The following is a 23,947-nucleotide window of genomic DNA, read 5'->3' as shown; positions in this document are numbered from 1 at the left end:
TTAACGTGATGGAGAATTATTAATATACAAGTCTTGACACCAGGCAAATAATTCCTTTTCCTCTTTTTCCAATTCGTCATCTGACATGAGTTCATTAACTTTTACAATGTCAAAGAATGGGGTGGAGAAGACCATCGTCTCTTTTTGCTTTGTACCTGGTGTGTCCATTTTCGGTTCCTAGGTAGAATTATAAATAAAAGCGGAAAGTGTTTTATATTTGGTTTTTACTATTTTATGTTTTTTATATTTGACTGTTCACACTTAGCCTCATCTCAAAAAAATATATAGCAGATTTTTTAAAAATTACAAAGTAAAACATGAATACATGTTCATTGTAAATATTCCTGCAATGTAGTATACTGAAGCCGACTTTCCACACTACAGCTCTTAATAAGTGTAAATAGAAATGACTTCCACTTTGAGAAAAGCACCATTAGCGATGTGCTGAATCAACAGTGCCAATATACAGAAACAATAGGGTTTTTGCCAACTCATGCTGATGTGGAGTCAAAATGGCTGGTATTTATCAGACTAGCTACTCATATTGTTTAAGAATTTTTAAAATATGCGTTACCAAGAGGAATGTAGCTTTATACTACCCAGGGTATATACCAAATGCATGTGTTTCATCCTTGAACTTGTAGATTAGGAAAATTCTACTTAAGGAAGTAGAATTACTTACAGTTTGAATATTGTCCAAAACAATGAATTCAGTACAAGTTAAACTTACAATCCCTGCAGAAGCAATTTTTTCTTTAGCCATCTTATAAGCTTTTTTCATTTTTTCAACTTTCATTTGAGCTTGCTGGGATCGACGACCCAGATGTTTAATTTGACTTTGCTGTTGGTAGGGCCGATATAAAGGTTGAAGACTTGATAAGGATGAAGGGCACCTAGAAAATATTTGTAGTATAGACAGAAAAATTGTACAAAATAAGCAAGTTCCAAATTTTATTAAAGCATCCTCTGGTAAATATATCCTAAACCTGTGCTTGGAGCAATACTGCACATAAGTTTTTAGGCCAAAGTTATCATTTCTGCTTGAGTTACATAGCATAGTTCTTTGCCACTTATGAAGGTGTATAGATGATGTTTACAACAATAATAATGAAAATTATAAAATGTTATATCAATTTAAAATCAGTCTTCCTGGAAAATACTGTGTAGTAGCCATTTGAATCTTTTGAAAAGATATACTGTATACTAACACCAAAAAGTATTAAATTTCATAATGGCTGAGACAAGTTGTTTTGATCAGTGTTGGGACCAGACACAGTTGGTGCCATGCTCATAGTCCCCTTGGCCATAGTGCACACTGGCCTCACTTAGCCTGAGAGCTTTCTTATGAAAACAAGAGCCCATGTGCAGGGAAAGGGCCCCAGAATTAATACCTCCCCTCCTAAGCTACCCTTAACCAGTGACTGATGGGTGTTGGTGTATAAATATCCCAACTCCCTTCCCCTCTGTGGGATAACTTGAGTTGTGTGTTCTACACTGGCTAGGACATTCCCAGGAGAGATTAAGCTCCAGTTACCCACAGTGACAACCTGCTTGCTAACATACACTGTTTTGGCTGCCTGCTCTTCCCTGTTTCACTTCTCTACCCCCTCTCATCAGTGGTTCCTGGGATCACCTCCCAAATAAACTACTCATACTCAAATACTTACCTCAGGGTTTGCTTCTGGGAGATCACAAACTTTGAACTGCCTTCAAAGGAGCCTTTAAGAAAGTACTTTTCCCTCTTCAGTTGATTTAGAATTTGGCTACTTATTTGGTTCTTTAAGTGACTCATTCTAGGATAATCAGTAGCATGAGTCTAAATAGCAGGGAGCCTACAGTTATATATGGTGGCAGAGAAAATTACATCATTTATTTGACCTTGGTGGTAACAGGGTTAAGTTCCATATTCAGTGCTTAGACGGATGAGTTAGAGAAAATCTATTTCATGATGACAGACTGAGCCCTACACTAGGCCATCTGTCTGGCAAATGTATAGCCTTGATCATAAAATAAATGGGCTAAATTATGTTATTGGGTCAGCACCCACTCACCTCTACTCCTGAAAAAAAAACAACCAGTGTGTTTGCCTGACAGTGGGTCACCAGTGTCTTTTCATGTACTACAGGAGTATTTTTCATTTCAAATATGACTGTGTGAAATAGACTACGAACAGGTCCTCTTCAGTCTTATAATCTCTTTCTTTTTCTTAAGAAAAAAGCTTAATTTGTAAATAAGATGGGCTAGGTGAGACTTGGTAATGGAAAGAAAAAAGAAAGATAATTGGTGCAGTCATGGTCTGTCCATGTTGTTTCAAATCATAACACAGTCTATTTTGCTACAACATGTTCTTTTATAATGTGAAATGGCGCACATGTTATTGGTAAAGAAGGGAATAATGTCACTGTAATTTATATGCAATTTATCCTCTGCAAAGGGAGCCAGAATATCAAGACTAGAATTATAACCTTCAGGGGAAAAGGAAAAAGCTCTCCTCTGTGCAGCATGGGCAAAGGGAGCCCTTTTGGCTGCATTCATGAAAACAAGAATGAGCACCGGCACCTAGGGCTCTCTCCCCAGAGAGGCACTCCCCCGCACACACACACAATCCACCCTTACTGCCCTCTTCCCTACTCCCTGCCTTGAGTGGTTCATGGTTCTTGGCAGGTCACACTGCCTCTCATGTCCACTTAAAAGGCCACCACATTGGCCCAGGGCTCCACTTCCATCTGCACTGTCTCGGTGCCCACTACCTGCTCTAATGAAAGAGTCGCCAGCATTTTCACTCTATTGTACATTTTTTATATTTGCTGTGGTGGCCTGTCTGGTGGTACAAGGTATCTTCCCAGGTACCAATTGTCCTTTTTGTTAGTGCTCTGTTTGCAAAGTTGCATAAGTCTTGAGCAATCTGCCCCAACACCTTTTTCTCCATATGCTCTGTTATTATTTTTCGTGAGCTATTTGGCAGAATGTGAACATTTCCAGAAATGTCCCTAGTATTGTAACCCCAGTGAAGGATCACTTTTTACCTAACTTGAGAAACAATCCGTAGCTGGTGCTGACGCATCTCTTCTGTCTTTGGTCTTTGTACTAGATACTTCATTTCTTTTTTTAGACGGTTTGAGATTATTCCAGACTCTGCATAATCAACTATGTCATACATTATCATTGTCCTGGGAATGTTTTCGAGGTTTAATCTTCGCCAATAGTTATTTCTGCCACCAGAAGATGCAGGGATCTCATCCAGAAGACTGGAATACTATATGGAAAAAACAACTAAGCATGATTGGCTGTGGTGCTCTCGAATGTTTTTAGACACATTTCCCAAGGATCCACTCAAATGTTACTTCATGCAAAAGCATTCCTTGATCCCGTCTCTGAACTGTATTGGTATCTCTCTTCTATGACCCTTATTACTGACTACTTGATGTTCTAGCTATCTGTGTATGTTTTAGCTCCCCTACTGTGACAAGGCAGGATCCTTGTCACACAGTATCATGCACATAGTACCACGCTCATTAAATATTTATTTAATGCATAAACACTAAATCTTTAAGGCAAATATAACTCAGATAAATTAAACTCAGGATGGGCCTGAAAGTTGAAAATAGCTATGTGATCTACATACCTGGCAATGCTTGTTCATGACATGCTTGCATTGAAAGGACATTTGTACAAACCTTTTTAGAAATAATTAGTTCACCTCTGGGGCTAAGTGGCAAATTTCACTATTTTCATTTGGAGTATTTGTAGAAATGCCACTTTTGTTTTTTAAATTTAAAATATCAAATTAGGAATTTAAAAATGTAAATATATATAATCAATTCAACCTTATAAATGTTCATTTAAGAGATAGGAATAGGGCAGGAGGAGCTACAATCCTGGCATTTAGGGTATAACACACGTACACTCTCTCTCTCCCTCTTGCGCTCTCGCACTCACACACGTACAGGCAGTGCTCCCTTTGTATCATTTAGGCACGCACGAATTTCAGTCAATCACCACCATTTCGTCAAATAAGCTCAGTCCTTCAATAACACAGTTCAAATTTCAGTTACCACAGTATAACTGAGTTAAATGCATAAAGTACAAACTCTACTGCTAGCTCCTTCAGTCCATAGATTACTACATAAATAACAGATGTGCATGGTGGTAGATGACAAATCATATCAGTTCTTTCGAAGTGTGTCAGTGATTGGTCACTGTAGATCTGCTTTTTAGTTCACTCACAGACAGCAAAGAGTGTAATTGTGTTACCTCTTTGTCTCCCAGTGATAAATCCATGTGACATTTTACAAATAAAGATAATCAAAAGAGGGAAAGGTCAAACAAAGAAACAAAAAGTGGTAAAGCTGGAAGTGAAATTCAAATCAAATGTAAATAGAGTTCTAGAAGAAATAGGTGACCATGGGGATGCTGACACTGCCATCATTCAAGACACTGCAGAGAGGCTGCTAGAGGAATTCGGTGAAGGTGAACTTACCAACATAAATGGGGAAAATGGCACTGCTGAAAAGGGTAAAGTTTTCTCAGAGGAAGTAATGTTGGCAAAAAAGAAACTTCATAATAAAGGAGCTCTGAAACATTTCGTAACATTCAAAGTACAAAGGATAGGGAATTCCTTGGCGGTCCGATGGTTATGACTCGGTGCCCTTACTCCCAGGGGCCTGGGTTTGATCCCTGGTAAGGGAACTAAGATCCTGCAAGCTGCGTGGTGCGGCCAGTAAAAGTACAAGGATAAAATGTTGGCGGGTGATCCAAACTTAGAAAGGAGTATGACAATTTGCCAGGGCATAGAGAAGATGCTCACTCCTTGTTGTAAATTATACGAGAACAAGAAGGTAAGCACTGTTTAAACTACTCTTGATAAAACGATTTTTTTTACAGATTTATTGAGATTCACATCTCATATAATTCACCCATTTAAAGTATATAATTCAATAGTTTCTAGTATATTCACAGTTGATAAGCTTTTTACAAAGAAATAAAACATTTTAAATTCTGAATGTTTCTAATGTTTTAAATTATAGTGTACTAAATAAATGTTTTGCTTTTTCCATTTTCCTATATATTTATAACAGAGAGTAAGAGAGTTTTTAATGTTTTGATAAGATTTTTTAAAGGCACGGAACAATCACGATTTTTCCCATTGATGACTAAGTTTGCTCTGCATGGTTTCAGCTTGCACGGTCCTTTTTATGGCCCTGCACTACCATGCAAAGTGAGGACTGCCTGTATATTTTTTTTCCCGACAGTGGAATGGTAAAATGGGTAAACATCTCAGAACTGTCAATGATCTGCTCTGCACCTATTAGCTATACGACCTTGAGTAAGTTTTTAAAAATCTCATTAAGCTCCATTTTTCTCATCTCTTAAAGGGTCACATAATTTACAAACTTGGAGATAAAAGGAGATAATATGCATTTAAAGAGCTAAAAACAATGATGTGTCCATAAAGGGCCCAATAAACGTCAGCAATCATCAGATCTCTCTCTTCCAATATGTCTATCTGGGAACTTCTTTCTATGACACCAATCCTTGGCATAGGGACAATCTGGAAGTATGCCACCCATGTCCTTAGCAAAGATAGCTGACATCCCCAAGCTCTACTTATTTCCTGGTTCAGTCCCTGAATCTTCTAGGTTAATGCTCTAAAAGAAAGATAACACAATTGGGAATCTCTAAAGCACCGTGTTAATTTCATGTTTTCACATGCAAGCAACTAGGTGAACAATTAAGGCCATATATTATTATTATTATTATGAGTTAGAATTTTGGGATACCTTGTTTCTTTAGAACTTATAAAGCAGGGGTAATAATAGTACCTACTTCTTAGGGTTGTTATGAGAATAAAAGGAGTTGTTATTACACCAGCATTTGCTATTATTACTATTCAGGTATCTAGTTTAAGTTCCCTGATTCAGCACTGCTGTCCGACCAGTTATGCAAACCAGAAACCTAGAAGCCATGTTGGACACTTTCCTTTAGCTTACCTCTCTGTCCCCAAGGCCCACTGCTTTTATTCTCTAGTTATCTCTTGCATCTCCAGCCTCACAGCCCTAAACCAAGATACCACCATCTCTCCTAAAATATTGCAGGAATCTCCAAACTAGAAGGAGGCTCTTGCTGTCTTCTAATCCCTTATCTATAATACACTGCAGCCAGACGGATCTCTTCACATATTAGATTAGGTCACCTCATTTCCCGAAACACTGCACCATCTTCTCATTGCACACAGAATCAAGGAAAAAAATAAACACCTTACTATGGTCAAAAGCCCTGCATCATGATCTCTCACCAGCCCTCTAGCCTGACTGCATACCACACCTTCCGTGCTCTCCCTTCAGGCCCACAAACCTGCTTTCATACCCTGCAGTTTGTCCTGCCACAGAGCCTTTGCCTGGGGTGCACCACCCGTTCAGCCGCAGACCGAGGCTGTGACACATTGTTGATTGCCTGCCTATCACCCACTTCCCTCTTCTCCCTTACTTATGGAGCCCCGATTTTTTTTTTCACATATGGAACAGACATATGCTCTGGGAAGGAAGGCCCCAGCACATGAACCATGATTGTTCTAAGTCACATGGGAAACGATCCCATTTCCCTTTACAGTGATTGGTTTAGGGGGAGCATGTGATCCAGTTCTGACAAATGGGACCTGAGAGGAAGTCTGTTGGGGGCTTCTGGGAAAGATTTTTCTTCTTGAGATTTAGAGAAAATGATGCTGAGTCCTCTTCTTCCTGCCTTTGAATGTAGTTGAGAATGTGATAGTCATCTTGTTACTATGTGAAGGAAGCTGAGAGGACTGTAGAGAAGCTGACAAACAACCCTGATGTCCTTGAGCTGCGACACTAGCTATCCCAGGACGGACCTGTCCAGGGGCTCCCTAACATGGGACAATGTCCTTTATTGTTTAAGCCTCTTGTGGTTGGGGATATTCTGTTCCTTGTAGCAGAAAGCATCGAAACAATAATAGACCCCTTCATTACTAGGTCAAATCCCCGTCATGTACTCTTTTTAGCACCATGTATTTATTTTTGATTTTTTTATTGAGATAAAATTCACATAACATAAAATTTACCATTTTAAAGTATAAAATTCAGTGTTTTGTTTTTTTTTAGTAAATTCACAATATCTATCACTACTAATTCCAAAACGTTTCCATCACCCCCGAAAAACACCCTACATTCCTTACCTATCACTCCCCAGACACAAAAAGCCACATATTATATGATTCCATTAATATGAAACATCCAGAACAGGCAAATTCAGAGAGACAGAAAGCAGATTAGTGGCTGATAGGGGCTGGAGTGACAGAGGAATGGGGAGTGACTGCTTAATGGATGTGAGGTTTCCTTCGGGGTGACAAAAAGGTTCTTAAACTAGACGGTAGTGATGTTTGCACAACACTGTGAAGGTACTTAATGCCACTGAATTGTACACTTTAAAATGGTACATTTTATATTGTGTGTATTTCACCACAGCAAACTGATACATGATTCTTTCTTCCTGGAGGATAGGGTCACAAGGCTTATTTTGTTGTTTGTTTTCAATATCCAAATCTAAATTCCTTACTTGCATGTAATCTTTCAGGGTGACAATATCTATTTCATCAGTTATTTTGAACTTCTGGAAAAGACGTTCATCTTCCATAATTTGATGATAAAATTTCTTTTTCCCCATTATTTTGCAAGCATCAACCACAGCCTATAAAGAGGAAAAAAATACTTTTAAAATAGTAGTATAATAGCAATAACTATCAGCACACACTTTACATATTTTTTGAGACAAATACATCAAATATTGTTCCTTTCTTCTAGTAGCTTGCTATTCAATAAAAAGACTGTATTTACAAAGAAAAGATTATATAGATTTTTAAACCACTTAAAATTTGTTTCCATAACCATATCTAAATAGTTTTAAAATGTAGCTAGAGGAGTAGCTGAGTCCACAATCCTCAGAGGACAACAGGTTTTTAAAAAAAAAAAAAGTTTTTCCCCCTGAAAAAACATTATTTTCCTTTAAAAAACAAAACAAACCTCTAACGTTATTCATGCTGTGAATGCAGAGAAAGCTTATCTGGTTATTAAACAGGTTGCCCTAGGAACCGCAAGGAAAGGTACTAGGGCCAGCTCTCTTTTATGTGGTTGTTAATATCTCGCCCTCAAACGGAAACATGTACATTTCAGAGGGCTGAGACCTCCCTCTCCTTTAGGCTTTTCTCAGTAGCAAAAGAGTAGCAAACAAAGGTTTTTTTTTCTCTCACAAATGTCAACATTTTCTACTCAAGGAAAGCACCTGAGAGGGCAGAGACAGAAGAATCACAGAAAACATGGAGGCTCGAATCCCGTCTGGCTGTATTTGCACCATACCCTTCCACGTATACCTATCCTTGTGCTAAGAGCTATACATAGACTGTGAATAGAGAATTAAGTGCTTCCCCACCCTCCTTCCCACCCCCCGTAAATATGTGCTGACTATTCTAATACATATTTGTATTACATATCTGTGCTTCTGGCCACAAAGGTTATGCTTATGTGAAGGGAGACTGGCATAGATGAAAATTCAAGCATCATTTGATTCCAGATCAGTTTCTTTTTTCCTTTGTATCTCAGAATGTGATACTGTGAAAGTATGGGAACTCTGTGTTTTAGTGCTGATATAAGACCATAGAATAGTGGTTGAGACAGGACTAAAACTCGGAATCTCTGTTTTTACTTAACACGCAAAATAATAGCAAGCCTTAATGTACTTCTTATTCCAATTCTCACTTTTGTTATCCAGAATATTTCCTATTTATTTCTTTATTTAAATTCCAAAGCTTAGAACACAGACACATAGGGAAAGTGAAAGAAAATATTCAAATGGTTGTAGTTTGATTCCTAATGCACTAAATCGAAGGGACAGAAACAGTTTACTAAAAATGTGATGGAACCTTCCTTTAGGCAGATTATTTTGGCTTTCCGTTTCATTAGTTTCTTTAAACACTATGCATCTAAAGAAAAGGCAGTATTGGCACATATCTCCATTATGCTTTCTTGCAATTTATTTCCTATGGGTTCTAATTAACCATCCCCACAGTGACACTAAAGGTAAAAGCAAATAGTTGTACGCTGAACAGGTCTGAAAACCATATAATTTCTGCCTTGAGAATTTCTTTAGATATATTTTACTAGCTCAAGTTACTTAGAAAAGGTATTTCTTGTCAGTTCCTACTCTACTCCACTCAGCCACCACCACCAATCTCTCCAAGCCCCAGTTTCCTTATTCATACAGTGCCTCAGCTGTGTGGCTCAGGTGTGTCAAGCCCATCCCAGGCTCTCAGCCAAAAAAACCCCACGCCTGGCAGCACAGGGCAGGCTTGTTGCCCACTTGTGACAGGGGTTTGAAAAAAGTTTGCCCTCCAGTGGTCAAGATGTTCTTTCTCAGACATTTGCCGTGTATGGCCAGATTCAGGAAAGTCTTTCTGGATAGGAAGGGATTGGAATAAAGAGCCCAGCCCCAGGAGAAAGAGAAGGGTGAAAACTAGGCAACGATTCCAGGAGAGCAGCCAATCAGACTAGGATTCAAGAGGCAGGTTCCATTCTTGGTGGGCAACTCAAAGGGTCAGAGGGGGGCATCTCTAAACTTGACTCCTCCCCTGATAGCCAGCATCAGTTCCCCACAGCCCTGCGGCTACCTGCTGGCCAAGATCTACAGTTAGGCTTGTCAAGCGGAAATATGGAGAAGTGAAGTCTCAGTTCTGGCCCGGACGAGCCTCTCCAAGTTCCAGCTTCCACACAGGCAAAATGGGAATGACATGTACCTCATCAGAGTTATCAGGGAGCCATATAAGAGAATGTATTTAGCAGGGTTCCTGACACAGAAGTGGTTAAGAGCATGGGCTCTGGAGTCAGGCTCACTGGGTCTTGATGTCAGTTCCTTCACTTTGTAGTTGTGAGACCTTAGGCAAGTTACTTAGTCTTCTTAAAATGAAGACAATAACAGAATCTACATTCTAGAGTTTATGAGAATTAAATGATAATGCACATTAAATGTTTAACATCATACTTGATAGTGCTCAATAAGGGCAGCTATTATTAATAATAATGTTTTTCCTTTTTACATAAATGCCCAATCCTCAAAAAGAACAGGGATCTTCAATTTAAAATAACAGTTACTGGATGTTAATGTTTAAGAATTGTCAGTTACCCAGAGGTGTCCAGGTCATGGGGGAGGGCACCTTTAGGACAGTGCTTGTCAGACTATATTGTGCCTAGGATCATCTGGGGGTCTGGTTAAAATGCATAGGCTAATTTAGTGGGTGTGAGGTGGGGCCTGAGAGCCTGCATTTCTAATAAGCTCCAGGGGATGCCATTGCTGCAGGTCTGCAGACTACACTTCGTTTATTTTATTTTTTATTTATTTAAAAAAATTTTTTGTTTTAGAAAGATTTTTTTTAGTTTTATCTTTGCAGACCACACTTTGAGTAGCAAGGCTTTAGAATATTCTAAGTATAGTTGGTGGACTACGATAGTGACAACCCTCCTTAAATAAGCATAGCTCTGAAAATAGATCATCGAAGTAGGTAACTGAATTGAGATCTCTTTTTTATACACATGGCTATCCAATTGTTCTAGCACCATTTAGACTGCCTTCACACCTTTGATGAAAAGCAACTGATCATATATGTGTGGGTCTATTTCTGAACTGTCTGTTCTATTTCATTGATCTACACGTTTGCCTTTTTGCCATCACTACACGTTTGGGATCACTATAGCGTTTTTTTTTCTTTATATTTCCACTCAACTTTTATGTATTTTTTTTCCTTATTAGTCATCAATTTTATACACATTAGTGTATCTATGTCAATCCCAATCTCCCAATTCACCCCACCACCCCCACCCCCAGCCGCTTTCCCCCCTTGGTGTCCATACGTTTTTTCTCTACTTCTGTGTCTCAATTTCTGCTCTGCAAACTGGTTCATCTGTACCATTCTCTAGGTTCCACGTATATGCGTTAATATACAATATTTGTTTTTCTCTTTCTGACTTATCTCACTCTGTATGACAGTCTCTAGATGCATCCTCATCTCTACAAATGACCCAATTTCGTTCCTTTTTATGGCTAATATTACATTGTATATATGTACCACATCTTTATCCATTCGTCTGTCGATGGGACGAAGCAACTTAGGTTGCTTCCATGACCTGACTATTGTAAATAGTGCTGCAGTGAACATTGGGGTGCATGTGTCTTTTTGAATTACGGTTTTCTCTGGGTATATGCCCAGTAGTGGGATTGTTGGGTCATATGGTAATTCTATTTTTAGTTTTTTAAGGAGCCTCCATACTGTTTTCCATAGTGGCTGTATCAATGTACATTCCCACCAACAGTGCGAGAGGGTTCCCTTTTCTCCACACCCTCTCCAGCATTTATTGTTTGTAGATTTTCTGATGATGGCCATTCTAACTGGTGTGAGGTGATACCTCATTGTAGTTTTGATTTGCATTTCTCTAATAATTAGTGATGTTGAGCAGCTTTTCATGTGCTTCTTGGCCATCTGTATGTCTTCTTTGGAGAAATGTCTGTTTAGGTCTTCTGCCCATTTTTGGATTGGGTTGTTTATTTTTATAAGACTGAGCTGCATGAGCTGTTTATATATTTTGGAGATTAATCCTTTGTCCGTTGATTCGTTTGCAAATATTTTCTCCCATTCTGAGGGTTGTCTTTTCGTCTTGTTTATGGTTTCGTTTGCTGTGCAAAAGCTTTGAAGTTTCATTAGGTCCCATTTGTTTATTTTTGTTTTTATTTCCATTACTGTAGGAGGTGGATCAAAAAATATCTTGCTGTGATTTATGTCAAAGAGTGTTCTTCCTGTGTTTTCCTCTAAGAGTTTTATAGTGCCCGGTCTTACATTTAGGTCTCTAATCCATTTTGAGTTTATTTTTGTGTATGGTGTTAGGGAGTGTTCTAATTTCACTCTTTTACATGTAGCTGTCCAGTTTTCCCAGCACCACTTATTGAAGAGACTGTCTTTTTTTCCATTGTATATCCTTGCCTCCTTTGTCATAGATTAGTTGACCATAGGTGCGTGGGTTTATCTCTGGGCTTTCTATCCTGTTCCATTGATCTATATTTCTGTTTTTGTGCCAGTACAATATTGTCTTGATTACTGTAGCTTTGTAGTATACTCTGAAGTCAGGGAGTCTGATTCCTCCAGCTCCGTTTTTTTCCCCTCAAGACTGCTTTGGCTATTCGGGGTCTTTTGTGTCTCCATACAAATTTTAAGATTCTTTGTTCTAGTTCTGCAATAAATGTCATTGGTAATTTGATAGGGATTGCACTGAACCTGTAGATTGCTTTGGGAAGTATAGCCATTTTCACAGTATTGATTCTTCCAATCCAAGAACGTGGTAAATATCTCTCCATCTGTTGGTATCATCTTTAAATTCTTTCATCAGTGTCTTATAGTTTTCTGCATACAGGTCTTTTGTCTCTCTAGGTAGGTTTATTCCTAGGTATTTTATTCTTTTTGTTGCAGTGGTAAATGGAAGTGTTTCCATAATTTCTCTTTCAGATTTTTCATCATTAGTGTATAGGAATGCAAGAGATTTCTGTGCATTAATTTTGTATCCTGCAACTTTACCAAATTCATTGATTAGCTCTAGTAGTTTTCTGGTGGCATCTTTAGGATTCTCTATGTATAGTATCATGTCATCTGCAAACAGTGACAGTTTTACTTCTTCTTTTCCAATTTGGATTCCTTTTATTTCTTTTTCTTCTCTGATTGCCGTGGCTAGGACTTCCAAAACTATGTTGAATAATAGTGGCGAGAGTGGACATCCTTGTCTTGTTCCTCATCTTAGAGGAAATGCTTTCAGTTTTTCACCATTGAGAATGATGTTTGCTGTGGGTTTGTCATATATGGCCTTTATTATGTTGAGGTAGGTTCCCTCTATGCCCACTTTCTGGAGAGTTTTTATCATGAATGGGTGTTGAATTTTGTCAAAAGCTTTTTCTGCATCTATTGAGATGATCATATGGTTTTTCTTCTTCAGTTTGTTAATATGATGTATCACATTGATTGATTTGCATATATTGAAGAATCCTTGCATCCCTGGGATAAATCCCACGTGATCATGGTGTATGATCCTTTTAATGTGTTGTTGGATTCTGTTTGCTAGTATTTTGTTGAGGATATTTGCATCTATATTCATCAGTGATATTGGTCTGTAATTTTCTTTTATTGTAGTATCTTTGTCTGGTTTTAGTATCAGGGTGATGGTGGCTTCATAGAATGAGTTTGGGAGTGTTCCTTCCTCTGCAATTTTCTGGAAGAGTTTGAGAAGGATGGGTGTTAGCTCTTCTCTAAATGTTTGATAGAATTCACCTGTGAAGCCAACTGGTCCTGGACTTTTGTTTGTTGGAAGATTTTTAACCACAGTTTCAATCTCATTATTTGTGATTGGTCTGTTCATATTTTCTATTTCTTCCTGGTTCAGTCTTGGAAGGTTATACCTGTCTAAGAATTTGTCCATTTCTTCCAGGTTGTCCATTTTATTGGCATAGAGTTGGTTGTAGTAGTCTCTTAGGATGCTTTGTATGTCTGCGGTGTCTGTTGTAACTTCTCCTTTTTCATTTCTAATTTTATTGATTTGAGTCCTCTCCCTCTTTTTCTTGATGAGTCTGGCTAAGGGTTTATCAATTTTGTTTATCTTCTCAAAGAACCAGCTCTTAGTTTTATTGATCTTTGCTATTGTTTTCTTTGTTTCTATTTCATTTATTTCTGCTCTGATCTTTATGATTTCTTTCCTTCTGCTAACTTTGGGTTTTGTTTGTTCTTCTTTCTCTAGTTCCTTTAGGTGTAAGGTTAGATTGTTTATTTGAGACTTTTCTTCTTTCTTGAGGTAGGCTTGTATAGCTATAAACTTCCCTCTTAGAACTGCTTTTGCTGCATCTCATAGGTTTTGGATCGTCGTGTTTTCATTGTCATTTGTCTCTAGGTATTTTTTGATTTCCTCTTTGATTTCTTCAGTGATCTCTTGGTTATTTAGTAACATATTATTTAGTCTCCATGTGTTTGTGTTTTCTATGGTTTTTTCCCTGTAATTGATTTCTAATCTCATAGCGTTTTGGTCAGAAAAGATGCTTGATATGATTTCAATTTTCTTAATTTTACTGAGGCTTGATTTGTGACCCAAGATGTGATCTGTCCTGGGGAATGTTCCGTGCACACTGAGAAGAAAGTGTAATCTGCTGTTTTTGGATGGAATGTCCTATAAATATCAATTAAATCTATCTGGTCTATTGTGTCATTTAAAGCTTGTGTTTCCTTATTAATTTTCTGTTTGGATGATCTGTCCATTGGTGTAAGTGAGGTGTTAAAGCCCCCTACTGTTATTGTGTTACTGTCGATTTCCTGTTTTATAGCTGTTAGCAGTTGCCTTATGTATTGAGGTGTTCCTATGTTGGGTGCATATATATTTATAATTGTTGTATCTTCTTCTTGGATTGATCCCTTGATCATTATGTAGTGTCCCTCCTTATCTCTTGTAGCAGTCTTTATTTTAAAGTCTATTTTATCTGATACGAGTATTGCTACTCCAGCTTTCTTTTGATTTCCATTTGCATGGAATATCTTTTTCCATCCCCTCACTTTCAGTCTGTATGTGTCCCTAGGTCTGAAGTGGGTCTCTTGTAGACAGCATATATATGGGTCTTGTTTTTGTACCCATTCAGCAAGCCTGTGTCTTTTGGTTGGAGTATTTAATCCATTCACCTTTAAGGTAATTATCGATATGTATGTTCCTATGACCATTTTCTTAATTGTTTTGGGTTTCTTTTTGTAGGTCCTTTTCTTCTCTTGTGTTTCCCACTTAGAGAAGTTCCTTTAGCATTTGTTGTAGAGCTGGTTTGGTGGTGCTGAATTCTCTTAGCTTTTGCTTATCTGTAAAGCTTTTGATTTCTCCATCGAATCTGAATGAGATCCTTGCCGGGTAGAGTAATCTTGGTTGTAGGTTCTTCCCTTTCATCACTTGAAGTATATCATGCCACTCCCTTCTGGCTTGTAGAGTTTCTGCTGAGAAATCAGCTGTTAACCTTATGGGAGTTCCCTTGTATGTTATTTGTCGTTTTTCCCTTGCTGCTTTCAATAATTTTTCTTTGTCTCTAATTTTTGCCAATTTGATTACTACGTGTCTCGGCGTGTTTCTCCTTGGGTTTATCCTGTATGGGACTCTCTGCGCTTCCTGGACTTGGGTGGCTATTTCTTTTCCCATGTTACGGAAGTTTTCAACTATAATCTCTTCAAATATTTTCTCGGGTCCTTTCTCTCTCTCTTCTCCTTCTGGGATCCCTATAATGCGAATGTTGTTGTGTTCAATGTTGTCCCTGATGTCTCTTAGGCTGTCTTCATTTCTTTTCATTCTTTTTTCTTTATTCTGTTCCGCAGCAGTGAATTCCACCATTCTGTCTTCCAGGTCACTTATCCGTTCTTCTGCCTCAGTTATTCTGCTATTGATTCCTTCTAGTGTAGTTTTCATTTCAGTTATTGTATTGTTCATCTCTGGTTGTTTGTTCTTTAATTCTTCTAGATCTTTGTTAAACATTTCTTGCATCTTCTCGATCTTTGCCTCCACTCTTTTTCGTAGGTCCTGGATCATCTTCACTATCATTATTCTGAATTCTTTTTCCGGAAGATTGCCTATCTCCATTTCATTTAGTTGTTTTTCTGGGTTTTTATCTTGTTCCTTCATCTGGTACATAGCCCTCTGCCTTTTCATCTTGTCTATCTTTCTGTGAATGTGGTTTTTGTTCCACAGGCTGCAGGATTGTAGTTCTTCTTGCTTCTGCTGTCTGCCCTCTACTATAGCGTTTTAAGTCTTGGAATCAGGTAGTGTAAATAGCCTAATTTCGTTCTTCTTCTCCAAAGTTGTTCAGGCTATTCTACATCCTTTCACTTGTTTTTGCTTCTGTGTGTGTGTGTGTGTGTGTGTGTGTGTGTGTGTGTGTGTTTGTAAATACATGAGAAATTCTGTTGGAAAATGATAAGGAAATGAAACTAGAATTGGATATAAGAACGAGGGAAAAGATGGAACAAAAAAGAATTGGTGAAACTCCCCTCCTTCATAAATGAACTTAGATTAAACATCTGAATGGACTACAACTGACTTATTTCTTTCACATGGAGAAATAAATAAACTTAGTAAAGTTGTATCAGTTTGCTAAAGACACAGTGTCTATATTCAAAGAGCAAAAAAGTTGAGTGAACTTAAAGTGAGAAAATTTCCATTTCTACAGGCTTTCTATTAACTATGAATCCAAGTATTGCCAGAGTTTGTTTTGAACCTGAACTAAAGGAAAAAGGAATCCTAAACTGTTCTCTCCAAGTTGGGTATGTTCTGATCATTTAAAACCCCTTATAATGTTTAGTGAAAAACTCAAGCTGAATAGTATAATCACATTTTAAAAATAAGAATGAAAAATTTAAAAATATATTTAAATAAAAAAATATTTTTATGGAAAAATATGTGCAATAATATGTGTATTTTTATGGAAAAAAATGAAGGATACACAACAAACTATTAACAGTGATCACCCAAGGTGAATGAAAGTTGCAGCACAAAGAAGAAAGGCATAAAGGCATATTTTCCTTTTAAAAAGATCTCTGTGCTATTTCCCTTTTTTAACAGTTACTTTGTAATTAAAATAAAATTTAAGTTATTACACAGCATTTTAATGCATTGGATATATACACAGTGCTTTTCAGTCATGGCCTCTAAGGTTCTCATTTGCTCCAGCCTGGGCATAGCAGGGTCTGCCATTAGCTGTCTTGGGAAAATTTCAGTTCCTAAAAAAGCCCCATTATATAACCTCAGAAAAGCAAAAGTTGATGACATTTTATAGGGACAACTATAAGCTTACTCTGTAGATAAATGTGGCATGAATTTATCTCTGGAATGGAGAATAAACATCTACTTTCCCATTTGAAGTCATTCTATATAAATGAACAAATATTAATGTTTCTGAAACACCATATTCCACATGAAACCACTAGTCCTTTTGATACATTTCTGAAACCAAGCTAAATTTTCTCTGATATTGCCTGAGAAGGCATAGAAAAGCAGTCTCTTTTCCTTTTCTAATATTCTTCAGAGAATAAATGCTGCACATGCTGGATCTGGTCAGAAACTGCCAGGTTGTGTGGTCTTCTATCCTGAATACATGCCATTACTGATGATTTCAGGTGGGTCATACTTTTCATGTAAGATATTTCCAGAAGGCTACAAGAAAACAACCTTTGATATGTGGTTTATAAAAGGCTAAATATGAGAATGTACACATTTTTCTCAACTATAGTCATATATAAGGGTCAAAGGAATAAAACCTATGCTGTAGATCCTCACTATTAAAAATGTGGTACATGCATCAGCAGCAGTGGCAGCTGCTGGAAGCTGGGTAGAAATGCAGAATCTCAGGACCCGTCCCAGATTTACTGAATCAAAAACTGCATTTTAATAAGATCCTCAGGTGAGTCCTATGCTGTAGACACAATTATGATGAATATTCATGAAAGTTAAAAGTATGAGAACTCATGTAAAAAAGGATAAACATTTTAAAAGTTCCTTTTCAATACTCTAGCACACTTTTTCTAAACATGCTACCAGAATCAAAGAAACAATGATAAAATACCATTAAAACAAAATTGCATCAAATGTTCTGCATAATTAAAAAGCCCTGACCAATAGGCCACTGTAATTCATTATTAACAAACCAAAATTTTCATACAAAGAAAACTGATGGGTATTTTTTAGGGCCTTATATAAGAAATTCATTCCAAATATTTTTTTAGCTAATAAACAGAGACACTTTGAAACATGATGCTTAAAAAAATACTACCTGCCTGCTGGGCTGTTTAATGGTGAAATAACGTAGTCTGTACACTTTGAATGCAATTCAGATACCGCATAGATGTTAAGAAGCTAAATTAACACAAACTCTACATCATGAAACATCACCTCACTTGATGGCTTTAATAAACTTTTTCCACTGAAATACTTGTAACCAAGGCCTTCAGTATGAAGAAAAATTTTAAACACGATGAAAGGTGGAAATGTTTCGCCACTAAATCTGAAATAAAGACCAAAATTAGTCATTTGGCATCAGGTTTGGGGCTGTTACTTCTCCTCCTTGTACTTAAGATCATTCACATAGTTTTTTGCATGCAGGGTAAAGGCTATACCAGAGCATAAAAAGAACTGATAATGAAACGGATCACAGAGTATGAAAGAGCCACACTTTGGCATGTGTGCTCACAGTTATTCTCATATGTGTGTCAGACTGAACACATCATGAGAGATGAGAGCTACTCTCAAGGCAACTTTTGGCCCAAGAGTCATGCCTCAGTTTCTTCACATAATAAATGTAAATAAGAACAACACATTTACTTTGTAATTACATATGAGGACTTAAGAAAATAAATTTCTAAGATTCCTTCACATTAACGAAGTACTGCTTGAAATAAATCAGCATAAAAACATTACCTGAATCTAACTTTACACTTCATGCAAGGATCTTTAACAAGCTCAGCCTCTAAAGGGCTCACTTTCTTCAAAATTTCATGTGTCACATGATGTTCCTGAAATAGATGATGGTGCTATAAATGGAATGCGGTACCCTGTCCAGGCACAATCTATTGAAAATAACAGAGGGGGCATGGCAAAGTGACAGTACACCAGAAAAACGGAGCTGGAGGAATCAGGCTCCCTGACTTCAGGCTATACTACAAAGCTACAGCAATCAAGAAAGTATGGTACTGGCACAAAAACAGAAATATAGATCAATGGAACAGGATAGAAAGCCCAGAGATAAACCCACGCACATGTGGTCACCTTATCTTTGACAAAGGAGGCAAGAATATACAATGGAGAAAAGACAGCCTCTTCAATAAGTGGTGCTGGGAAAACTGGACAGCTACATGTAAAAGAATGAAATTAGAACACTCCCTAACACCATACACAAAAATAAACTCAAAATGGATTAAAGACCTAAATGTAAGGCCAGACACTATAAAACTCTTAGAGGAAAACATAGGCAGAACACTCTATGACATACATCACAGCAAGATCCTTTTTGACCCACCTCCTAGAGAGATGGAAATAAAAACAAAAATAAACAAATGGGACCTAATGAAACTTCAAAGCTTTTGCACAGCAAAGGAAACCATAAACAAGACGAAAAGACAACCCTCAGAATGGGAGAAAATATTTGCAAATGAAGTAACTGACAAAGGATTAATCTCCAAATTTACAAGCAGCTCATGCAGCTCAATATCAAAAAAACAAACAACCCAATCCAAAAATGGGCAGAAGACCTAAATAGACATTTCTCCAAAGAAGACATACAGATTGCCAACAAACACATGAAAGAATGCTCAACATCATTAATCATTAGAGAAATGCAAATCAAAACTACAATGAGGTATCATCTCACACTGGGCAGAATGGCCATCATCAAAAAATCTGCAAACAATAAATGCTGGAGAGGGTGTGGAGAAAAGGGAACCCTCTTGCACTGTTGGTGGGGTAAATTGATACAGCCACTATGGAGAACAGTATGGAGGTTCCTTAAAAAACTAAAAATAGAACTGCCATACGACCCAGCAATCCCACTACTGGGCATATACCCTGAGAAAACCATAATTCAAAAAGAGTCATGTCCGGACACTATAAAACTCTTAGAGGAAAACATAGGAAGAACACTCTTTGACATAAATCACAGCAAGATCTTTTTTGATCCACCTCCTAGAGTAATGGAAATAAAAACAAAAATAAACAGATGGGACCTAATGAAACTTCAAAGCTTTTGCACAGCAAACGAAACCATAAACAAGACGAAAAGACAACCCTCAGAATGGGAGAAAATATTTGCAAACGAATCAACGGACAAAGGATTAATCTCCAAAATATATAAACAGCTCATGCAGCTCAATATTAAAGAAACAAACAACCCAATCCAAAAATGGGCAGAAGACCTAAATAGACATTTCTCCAAAGAAGACATACAGATGGCCAAGAAACACATGAAAAGCTGCTCAACATCACTAATTATTAGAGAAATGCAAATCAAAACTACAATGAGGTATCACCTCACACCAGTTAGAATGGGCATCATCAGAAAATCTACAAACAACAAATGCTGGAGAGGGTGTGGAGAAAAGGGAACACTCTCGCACTGTTGGTGGGAATGTAAATTGATACAGCCACTATGGAGAACAATATGGAGGTTCCTTAAAAAATTAAAAGTAGAATTACCATATGATCCAGCAATCCCACTACTGGGCATATACCCAGAGAAAACCGTAATTCAAAAAGACACATGCACCCCAATGTTCATTGCAGCACTATTTACAATAGCCAGGTCATGGAAGCAACCTAAATGCCCATCGACAGACGAATGGATAAAGAAGGTGTGGTACATATATCCAATGGAATATTACTCAGCCATGAAAAGGAACGAAATTGAGTCATTTGTTGAGACGTGGATGGATCTAGAGACTGTCATACAGAGTGAAGTAAGTCAGAAAGAGAAAAACAAATATTGTATATTAACGCATGTATGTGGAACCTAGAAAAATGGTACAGATGAACCGGTTTGCAGGGCAGCAGTTGAGACACAGACGTAGAGAACAAACGTATGGACACCAAGGGGCGAAAACCACAGTCGGGTGGGGATGGTGGTGTGCTGAATTGGGCGATTGGTATTGACATGTATACACTGATGTGTATAAAATTGATGACTGATTAAAAAAAGAGTCATGTACCACAATGTTCATTGCAGCTCTATTTACAATAGCCAGGACATGGAAGCAACCTAAATGTCCATCAACAGATGAATGGATAAAGAAGATGTGGCACATATATACAATAGAATATTACTCAGCCATAAAAGGGAACAAAATTGAATTATTTGTAGTGAGGTGGATGGACCTAGAGTCTGTCATACAGAGTGAAGTAAGTCAGAAAGAGAAAAACAAATACCGTATGCTAACACATATATATGGAATCTAAAAAAAAAAAAGAAAATGGTCATGAAGAACCTAGGGGCAAGATGGGAATAAAGAGGCAGACCTACTAGAGAATGGACTTGAGGACACGGGGAGGGGGAAGGGTAAGCTGGGACAAAGTGAGAGAGTGGTAGTGTATATATGGACATATATACACTACCAAATGTAAAATAGCTAGCTAGTGGGAAGCAGTCGCATAGCACAGGGAGATCAGCTCGGTGGTTTGTGACCAGCTAGAAGGGTGGGATAGGGAGGCTGGGAGGGAGGGAGACGCAAGAGGGAAAAAAAATTTTTAAAAATAAATAAATTTAAAAAATAAATAAAGCAATGGGTCTGTGGGTCAGACGGTGAAAAAGTGTACACATTTCTCAGAGTTTATCATTTTTTTCAGAGCTGCTAAAATTCGCTTAATGTGACTATTACTAATTATAGATTACTGTAATCACAGGTGATTTTATTAGGAGAATATTTAGTACTATATGAAAGAAGGCTTAATACTCTGCCAGCGTTGCCAGAGTTGTTTCTTTGGGGAGTGGGGGATGTGCACCTTTTTGTTCGTTTGTTTGTTTTTATTCAAATAGGACTATATTATTCATAATGTTCTGCACTTGCCTTTTCACTAATGAGATATTTTAGCTATCTTTCTATTGCAGAATCATATGCAAGGCTGCAAGCCTTAACAGTATGAAAGCACCAACATTTATTTAACCAGTATCCTATCGATGGACATTATAGGGTTTACTTTCTTTGCTGTTACAAACAATACTGCAATGAAACTGTACATAGATTGTAGAATGGATTCCTACAAGTGAAATTGCTGGGTGGAAGGCAAAGGCACTTTTAATTCAGAGATTTTTAGTGCTGGAAGATCACTGTCTCACATCTTCAAATAAGAAATAGATTTTTTAAAAAATCATATTGGTTTCAGAAAAAGACACAGTAGTTACCCATGTTAAAAGTAAATCCAGAAATATTCATTTAGGGTCAACCGAAGAAGAAATCCCATAATTCCATGCAATATTATTATATTCAAATAGAAGAGATTTTAAAAGGTTATATATTCTTTCTTTATTTAACACACCTTTTACCTTGATAAGTAATTATATCTGTCAGAGCAAACAAAAAGCAAAATACATACCGCTGCACAAATTGTACGCTTAAGGAGTTGAAACATTGATTTGTCGAGATGAGATAACCACACTCTCTGTATCGTGTGAGCTGAAATATCTTTATTATTTCTGAGAGGAAAAAAAAGAGCTTACGATTTGTGAAGTAGTTTTCATTTTCCTAAAGTCTTGGGGAACTCTGAATTTATGCTTCCTCCTCTTGCATCTCCCCATCCTCCACCCTAAGACTGACCTAATGAGGAACATTTGGATGTGGTAATTAGAACTGGTCATCTGCAGAATCTAGTCAGAATGAGGATATGAAATGCTTGAGAATATTTCCCTTGAGATTAAAAAAAATCCTGGCTAAAACTTTATCGTCAAAAAAATGTGCTTTCTAAAAACATCCATGACCTAAAATGATTCCATTATAGTTCTTAAAAACACTGTCCAACTAGTTCAAGTGCTAAGAAAATAGAATGTAGAATAGTTGAAGTTACAGTAGGCCCAATTTTCTTCTGGGAGCAGATGACCATGCCCTAGAAAAAGAAACTCCCTTCTCTGATCTTTGTTTGAACCAGGCTCATCCCAGTCAGGTCACAGCATTATTCTACTTTGGATCATGTCCCAGCACTGGCAGATAATAGGGATCTCACTCTCCAAGAACTGCCCCCCCCCAACCCCATCATTACCCCTCATAGGGCTACAAAGAGAGGTAGGTACTCCTGTATAATGCCACTGTTGACTGGCAAAGTGCAGACTACAAGATGTAGAGTAGAAAAGGCCTGAAGTATGGAAACAAACCCTTGAATACTAGCTGATGCCATTTATTAGCTGTTTAACCTTCTGCAAATCATTTACCTTCTTCCAGTTGCTACTTCCTCACTTATAAAATGTAATAACAAGACTGCATCACAGGGTTGTGTCAGGATCAAAGAGATGTGTGTTAACATGCTTTGTCAATTATGAAATACTATAATTATAATAATTATTATTCAATTCACAAGTAATTTTAAAACACACAAAAAACCTCTAATTTACAAATTCTTCAAACAAGAAGTGTTTGATGTTAGCTGGGTAAATACCATACGGAAACTGTTCAGTTGTGGAAGATGATACAAGGCGAAAGATGGCTACTTACTGTTGTTTTCCCTTTGTCTTTACAGTATTTGACAAATGTACTTTGTGACCTTTTCCCAAGTGTGGACTATCTGATTTTGGGACACCAGTAACTGATGTCTTTGGGGAATGACTCATTTTCCTCACAATGAAGTACTCTGAAATACATAAATTAAACATTTGAGGTCACAATCTATGTTATTACACTGTTTGGATGAGACTCAAGTGCCATTATGATTGTTGTGCTAATTCCAGAACCCCTGAAAAAGGAAGGTTTCATAGATCTCTTTTTTTTTTTTTGAGTCATGAGTAACACTTTTTTTTCTTTTTTTTTTTAACATCTTTATTGGAGTATAATTGCTTTACAATGGTGTGTTAGTTTCTGCTTTAGAACAAAGTGAATCAGCTATACATATACATATGTCCCCATATCTCCTCTCTCTTGCGTCTCCCTCCCACCCTCCCTATCCCACCCCTCTAGGTGGACACAAAGCACCGAGCTGATCTCCCTGTGCTATGCGGCTGCTTCCCACTAGTTATCTATTTTACATTTGGTAGTGTATATATGTCCATGCCACTCTCTCACTTCCTCCCAGCTTACCCTTCCCCCTCCCCGTGTCCTCAAGTCCATTCTCTACGTCTGCGTCTTTATTCCTAGATCTCTTAATGTTGCTTACAT

At 37.6% G+C, this 23,947-nt stretch overlaps 1 protein-coding gene across 1 annotated transcript; it reads right to left on the bottom strand.

Moving 5' to 3' along the window:
* Positions 1 to 23,406, bottom strand: CXHXorf58 (chromosome X CXorf58 homolog). The gene is made up of 8 exons (XM_068532585.1): positions 23,291 to 23,406; positions 22,182 to 22,281; positions 18,522 to 18,616; positions 17,997 to 18,108; positions 7,573 to 7,704; positions 3,027 to 3,256; positions 731 to 893; positions 1 to 177 (listed from the first exon to the last, which is right to left on the bottom strand). Exons 1-8 carry the CDS (start codon positions 23,404 to 23,406, stop codon positions 1 to 3), a joined length of 1,125 nt encoding a protein of 374 aa, XP_068388686.1.
* Positions 23,407 to 23,947: the final 541 nt, after the last annotated feature.

The sequence above is a fragment of the Eschrichtius robustus genome, chromosome X (assembly GCF_028021215.1).
Source record: "Eschrichtius robustus isolate mEscRob2 chromosome X, mEscRob2.pri, whole genome shotgun sequence".
Taxonomy (NCBI): domain Eukaryota; kingdom Metazoa; phylum Chordata; class Mammalia; order Artiodactyla; family Eschrichtiidae; genus Eschrichtius; species Eschrichtius robustus.
This window is presented reverse-complemented; position numbering and strand designations above follow the sequence as displayed.